Here is a 7,455-nt window from a genome sequence, read left to right as displayed (position 1 = left end):
GGCACTGAGAGGCAGCTGCCTCGACTGAGCTCTGTCCTGCTGCCTGTGTGCCTCGGGGCTCAGGAGCTGGCTGGCATACTCACTGGCAAGGCAGTCATCGATGTCCTCCTCACAGTCCATACCACTGAAGCCTGGAGGACACTCGCACATGTAGCTGCCCTGAGTGTTATGGCAGAGACCGTGGTTCATGCAAGGCTTGGAGACACACTCATCAATGTCAATTGTACACCGCTGACCTAAAAACACAGGGGCAATGAATGGTCCTATCTTTGGAAGGCGAGCCCCACAAAAATATATGGGGGATCCAAGCTTCAGCTGGGGAAGATGTGGATACTCTGGTTGGTCTCCTACTTTGGGACGCCCTTGGCACAAAATTATGTGGGGCAAGTTACTGCCCAGGGACTGAGGACATCATGGTTTCAGACTCAGGCTGGAGTCTTCCAGCCACTAGGGGGCCCCAAAGACATGAAAATGAAAAGACTTTCTGGGTCATTCCTGCACAAAGCCAGGGTTCTTGACAACAAGCAGGCCTCAGAAGGCCTGGGCCTTCCACGCTAATCTGATGATCTGACCACTTTGTTTAAAGCTTCTGGTTTCTCCAACTCCCGTGTTGTTACCTTGCCAGCCAGGCGCACACAGGCAGGTGTAACTCTCAAAATTTGGTGCCTCTTTGCAAACAGCAGCATTCTCACATGGGTTTGGGGAACAGGGAGCCAACACAGTCTGACAATTCTTGCCTGTAAAGCAAATGACCGACTTTAGAGAAACAGCCAAGGAAACTGAAATTTTGCAAGTTCTATACCAAAAGATGCTGTGTGAACTCAAGTCTACGATAGCAGTTAAGAGCTTTGGAATCTGACAGACCTCTGGCCCTCTGAGTCTTGGCTCTAACTTGGTTGCAAACTGTGTGACCCCAGGCAAATTATAGGATGAGAAATAGGATGGTATGTAATATACAGAAGTTGTTTGAGGATTAAATGGAAAAAAATGTTTATGAAGTCTTTACTAGCATGGAGCCTGGCATGTAGAGTGAGCACTCAACAAGGGCTGGGCTCTCACCCTTATTATCATGTGAGGTCACATGGGCTTGGACTCCTGTGTCCGTCAAGGATGGTAGTTTCTGCATCCCCACAGCTAAGAGCCAGCCCCTCAGAAGCTCAGCCACACAGATCCTCCTTCAGGAAGCCAGGAAGAGGCAACACAGTCTCCTACTCCTCAAACCTCTGCTGGCCTGTACTGAGTTGATCAGAAGGCCAGGGGAGGGAAGAAACAGTGAAGGTACTCTGATCACCTAATAACATATCTCCTTATACCAACATCAACAACACGGCATTGATACTTGCACACCAATATTTCTTGCCTTAGCATTCTGAATATAAGCTTCCAGCACAGCGGTGGAAAAAAGGAAAGGAATGCTTTTATTAAAAAGAGATGAGGGTGTTTTCAAAGTCAAGTTACAGCTAACTCAATTTAAAATTCTATCCTAAACTCAGAAAGAAAAAGAAATTACCACGAATGTTTGCCAACATACCCAACCAGTTTTTAAGGAATCTGGGTCAGCAAAGTGGCTCGCAAGGGAAGGCAACATTGCTTAGTTCTCTTCATAGTGGCAAAGCTCAATGATAAAACCTTTAGCCACATTCAGCACTAAAAATTTAATATGCATAGGCTTTCAATCTAATATAATTTCCCAAAGTTCACATAGTAAATTCTTTTATTGGGATCCTAATCTGAAGAAAAACCAATAGCCAGCATATTGTCAAATATTCTTATGGTATCTGAATAGCGAGAGAAGATGAAATAAGTATTTGCAAGATGAGCTGAGCACCTAAATCACACTCAGGTAAGCCTATACTGTGCTGAGGACTGTGAAGCCTGCTTGTATCTCTCTGCAGCCATCACGTCTCAGTCGTCATGGCTGGGAGATGCTCTTACTATTAACAAATGTGATCAGCACTGTCGTTATGAAATGCATTACTTAGACTTCCTTTGTCTCGGGATAGCTAGGGATCTCCAGTAACTTTGATTTTATCTATGAGGCTGACTAAATGCTGTTTGCCTACATGAACACTTCTTCCCACGGGAGCAAAGGTAACAATGTAGCCTCAAGTCCTTCAGGTAACAATTCTCTCCAACTCTAAACAGCTGCAGTCACTAGTAACAGCTACTACTAACAGCCCACCCACCAGAAGAGTAAGAATTCAGCCATGCTCTTGTCTGCGTCCTGCATACTGGAGAGGCATGCAAAGCTCCCGTCCATGTTTCTGTTTTGTTCTCCACAGACGAAGAAAATGGACGGTGAGGGGGTAAATAAGCCACACAAGTACAATCAATCACAAGACAGCAGTAATGAGGCAGGAGAACACAAAGAAGAAATGTCCAAGCACACTCCTAAAATACCACCTGACACAAAGGACACTTGATATGAAATGAAGTCACACCCACGTCTTCTATGTGTGTAATCGCCATCCAAAGGGCAATCCCTCTCTGAATGAGACGTAGTGGTACTGAATGTAAGGAGAAGGCAGGGTAAGAGGACACGCTTTGGATTGAGAGATACAGAGGCAAGTCCTAGATCCACCACTTACCTGTGTGACCTTCTGCAAGTAACATCCCTTTGCCTCAGCATAAAATGGTCATAGGAACTTCTACTTTACAGAATTATTCTGAGTACTAGATTAAGAAATCCAAAATATGCAAAGTGTCTGGCATATAGTAAATGACCGATAAGTGGTAGTGGTTGTAATACAGAACTATAAGAGCACAGGCCAGACAACACGGGGTCCATTTATAAATGAATGAAACCAGCACCCAGATGTAATTAAAAAAAAAAAACAACCACCAATACTTTAAACCCTGAAGTACAAAGAAGGTGAGTGAGTTTCCCTACCAGTTGCATGTAGGGAAGCCACAGTGTCTTCTCTGAGCCCAAGGTCTAGTCAGTGAGGACAGGGCAGTGACCTGGGAGAGGGACTCCTCAGGGCAGCCACAGACCCTTGTCGCTGAGACTCTTGAGATTTAGAATGAAAGGCAAGAACACATCCCCTGTGGCCCCTCCACCTGCAGAACGCACCTGTGTAGGGCAGCACACAGCGGCAGGTGTAGCCACTTATGTCATCCAAGCAGGTCCCTTGGTTCAGGCAGGGATTTGAAGCACACTCATCAATATTCACCTGACAATTATAGCCTATAGACAGGAAGGGAGAAAACACCCAAACAGAGAAACTTTCTGTTAGCATCCTCATTATTTAAGCTACTAAGCAATCCTCTTCATGGCAAACATTAACTACTTTAGAAACTGAATTTCTTTAGGCCACTGGAACACCTGTTTGTTCATTTTAGTGACCAGTCCCTCCCATATAGTCCATCAGTAAAAGACAGTCAAAAGGATGAATGGAGAAAAGCTGAAAGGTTGAATGCAGCTCCAAATATAAGGAATTTCTGAACAATGGACTAAGAAGCTCATTGAGGTTAAATATCTGCTGATCTATCAGCTCTTTCTATACAAAGTAGCTGTCAGGGCCTAAAAAGGGGACATAATTTATCCAGGGACAATATTTTCTTAATACATAATCAAAGCCTCTGATTTATGCCTACTCTTTCATATGCACAGTCTCTACCACTGATGTGGCAGTACTTTCTGAAGCCATAAAACTGTTTTCCCCAATCCAAGACATGGAATCTACTCCCACTATGAAAAAGAGGAAAGCAAGGAAGCATTAATGGGACAGTTACACCTCTGCATCTTCAACAGAGCCTGACACAGAGCCTCAAGATAGAGCAACTATCGCATTGTAAAAAAAAAAAAAAATGGAGGTCTGGGAGCACAGAGGTCTGGGCTCAAACTGTACTTTTTCTCACCAGCCATAAAATTTGGGATTTTACATTTTGAGTTTTAGTTTGTTCATTGATCAGCAAGTCTCAGGGAAGCAAAGAAATAGAAGTGCTTTTAAATTTCTTTGCATATATATCAGAAAATTAATGACTAAAATATATATACTATCAGAAAATTTTCAAATAATCAAGTGAATTGACTCTGAAACAGACTGATCTATCTCAGTAGCCTGGCAAAATTTCTGAGTGGGGAAATCAACGACTAAATGGATAAAGGAGTGCAAAATAAATGATTTACCCACAGATTTCACTCTTCATGAGTTTTTTAAGAGAAAACTGATGGTGCGGATACAAAAACAACTCAAAAAATGATTTTACAGAACACCCATTAGAATACATTTTTCCAGAAGGCCCTAGGTAGACTATGTATTTTTATCTCAATGCATAAGATGATTTGTTGGGAGGGTTTGGAACACATGGATTCTTCCATGGCATTATGGCTATCAATTATAGTAGGACAATATTCCCATGCTATTCCCCCAGTCTCCTGTGAATTACCATAGAATCAAACCAGCACCAGGAAGCTTACAATTAGTTGTGCAAGTAGAGTCCTAGCTGCTCACTATAAAGAGTCCTGTAGTTCACCTCTCTTCTAGTAGAATCTCTATCTCTTTGTTTTTATTCCCCAAGTACCTTATAAATTATTAAGTTTTCAAGTTGTTTGCTATATGAGTGAATAGGATTAAAGAAAAGGAAAGGAAGAAGGAAGTGAAAGAATATGCAATAAGAAAACCGCGTAAAGGGAGATAGAAGTATGCTCTTCTGCGTTCACCTTTAAAGCCCTTCTTGCAAGTACACCTGTATCCGTTCACCAGATTGTCACAAGTTCCTCCATTCTGGCATGGGTTAGAAAGGCATTCATTTTTATCCACTTCGCAGTTGACGCCAACCCAGCCCGCATCACAGAGACACTTGTATCTGAAAGGAGACAGCATTCTTGACTGTGGAGGATGAACGTATAATTGAGTTTTAGATGAAATACAAGACTTGGTGAAGAGATGAGGGACAGAGGAGCCCAAGGGTAAGCTAATTTCATTTCTACTCTTCTCTGAACCTACATTTGGATTGCCAGGGACACAGTATGAATTGTGTGGTCCCATCTGGACTACTCAGTAAACAGAGTTTTCTGGTGCTTCCCAGCTCACAAAGATGCTGGAGAAGTTAATCAATTATAGTGAGATTTCATGTGTAAGCAGCAGTTGGTACAATATACTGAGTCAATCTGAGAGGCACAGTCACATGGATAAATCTGCATGTTTATTATATATAAAACTAAGATAAAGCAAACCTTAGGTCATTTGTTTCTGATGCAAAACAGACACCCAAGAAGTAGGTTAGTGTCAGAGACTCCAAGCCTCTTGAAGAGCTCCTGGGATGTCTAACTTCCAAGGCGTGTTTTGTTGTTCTGTCCTGAAACCCTGCCCCAGAAAGCACTGAGCAGGAAAACCGAGCAGGAAAAGGAACAAAAATGAAGGTATCCAAATTTTACGTACACTGTTCACAATTTGAACATTATCACCACTCAGACTACGGTATCAGGAAATAAAAGCCTCCCTTGTCTAGAGATCTTCAGGACACAGGGAGGTGGGTTGGGATGCTGTGCAGGTCACCATACTCTGAAACAGGAATACTGAGGTAATTCATCTGGAAATAACTCTATTTCCCTTTACCTCCGAATACATTCTTGGTTTCTTTCACCTATTGTGAAGCATGGTGAACAGCAATGCCCACAGCCCTATCTCTGGCCAGGAGAATAAGAGCGTAGGACTACCTTGTGCAACCTAATGTCACACTCTTGAGCTTCTAGAACAGTACCTATCAACACATCACACAACTCTCAGAGGCTTGCAAACCATGAATGCCTTATCAGGGTCACGTCTACAGCCAGCTGGGACCAGCCTCACTTCAGGGGCACACTTTGGGACTGCAATAGAACAGAATGGAGCTTTTTTTTAAGCAAGGGAAAAATCAAATAGACTCCCCATCAGAACTCAATCTTACAATAACTACTAAAAACACAATTGCCAAAGGCTCAAAAAATAAGGCTGGACTTCTCCCATCAGCTGATTACCCTCCCTCCCCATTTTCTACCTGTTCGGCAATGGAAGGCAGAACACAAGTGGTGGTTTGGAAGACTGAAGGAGATAACCAAAATCTGTGACTCCATCTCAACTCAAGTCCCTGACTGACTTCTACAGGGCATGGCCCATTCTGAAAGCCAACTGGCCTGAGTCAAGTCAATAAGGAACTATTCATATGTGATGACTACCTACCCACTGAGGCCCCCGGTGCAGTTTCCGTGGATGCAGGGATTGCTCAAGCACTCGTTCACCTGTGAGTAGCAGCTGGGGTGATGGGGCCCCTCAGGGCACAGACAGCGGAAGCCATTCACATCGTTGATGCACGTTGCACCCTTGCGACAGGGATTGGAGGCACACTCATCAATGTCAATGTTACATCTCTGTCCTGCAGAGGAGGGAAAAAAATTTTTGGGGGGATCAAACCTAAAATGTTTAGGGTATAGACCCAGAACCATGAGAGATCGTGTGTTGACAACTTCCTCTGCACAGGCTGTAAGATGCCTGGGGCTCCAATGTCAGGATTTGAATAGTAAGACACCCAAGCGCGCTTAGCAGCATGTGAGGAAGCAGTAAGCAGCACAGTCTTCGGATAGTGCGGCCAAGTTAACAAAATGCTGGAACAGCACTGCAGTGTTTTGATGTTACTTCTTCTTTACTCCATCTTAGAAACGGAAACCTCACAAGGATTCTAAAAGAGAACATCAAATGTTACCAAAATTGGTTGTTCCTCTTGCTGCTGTTCTGATTACTCGCGAAGAAGCCTTTATCACTGCTCTCAGCTGATTCACTGCACACCAATTTTCTGTTAGTCAACCTCTTGCATTTCTATGTACGGAATAGTTCAATTACCTGGAGTACTTCGTGAATAAATTACTAACTTAATTTAATGTTATACTGGTTAAAAAGAAAGCCACTTTGCTTTCATTCTTAGAGTTGTATTACTCCATTTTCTGTCTCAGAAAGAAGAGAATTCTAAGCATAATTTTATTGTCTTTTGATAATTGAGAAAGCAATTCTAGACCACTGGTTCTCAAACCTTAGTGTGCAAAAGGAATCATTTAAAATACTTATTTTATTTATTTTATTTTATATTTTTCCTTAATGTTTGTTTATTTTTGACAGAGAGAGAGAGCGAGAGAGAGAGAGAGCACGCGAGTGAGCAAGGGAGAGAGTGTATGCAAGCGGGGCAGGGACAGAGAGAGGGAGACAGGATTCTTAGCAGGCTCTGCACGGACAGCTGAGGGCCTGGTGCAGGGCTTGAACTCATGAACTGTGAGATCATGACCTGCACCAAAGTCAGTTGCTTAAAGGACTTAACCACCCAGGTGCTCCTAAAATACTTGTTTTAAAAGAAGATTCTTAGGTCCTGTCACCATACATTATGATGGGTGGAGTCCAGCAAACCACATTTTAAATAATACAGATGGTTCAAATATTACACTTTGAAAAACTCTGATGTATATGAAATTAAGTGAATATA

The 7,455-nt window shown here is 42.8% G+C and overlaps 1 protein-coding gene across 3 annotated transcripts in view; it reads right to left on the bottom strand.

Moving 5' to 3' along the window:
* The window catches only part of NOTCH2 (notch receptor 2), a 155,107-nt gene that overhangs the window by 29,637 nt on the left and 118,015 nt on the right, over nucleotides 1-7,455 (bottom strand). For 2 of the 3 annotated variants that reach the window (XM_029948357.1, XM_029948358.1), the window contains exons 13-17: nucleotides 6,168-6,360; nucleotides 4,667-4,812; nucleotides 3,074-3,187; nucleotides 618-737; nucleotides 84-236 (exon numbers count right to left, since the gene is read on the bottom strand). In XM_029948357.1, coding sequence (XP_029804217.1) covers nucleotides 84-236; nucleotides 618-737; nucleotides 3,074-3,187; nucleotides 4,667-4,812; nucleotides 6,168-6,360 — 726 coding nt within the window. Of the gene's footprint in view, nucleotides 1-83; nucleotides 237-617; nucleotides 738-3,073; nucleotides 3,188-4,666; nucleotides 4,813-5,069; nucleotides 5,511-6,167; nucleotides 6,361-7,455 lie in introns of those variants that run through there. The other variant, XM_029948359.1, reaches the window with a different exon arrangement.

Source organism: Suricata suricatta, chromosome 8 (assembly GCF_006229205.1).
Source record: "Suricata suricatta isolate VVHF042 chromosome 8, meerkat_22Aug2017_6uvM2_HiC, whole genome shotgun sequence".
Taxonomy (NCBI): domain Eukaryota; kingdom Metazoa; phylum Chordata; class Mammalia; order Carnivora; family Herpestidae; genus Suricata; species Suricata suricatta.
Note: the sequence above shows the minus strand (reverse complement) of the source record. Positions and strands in the feature narration are given on the sequence as shown.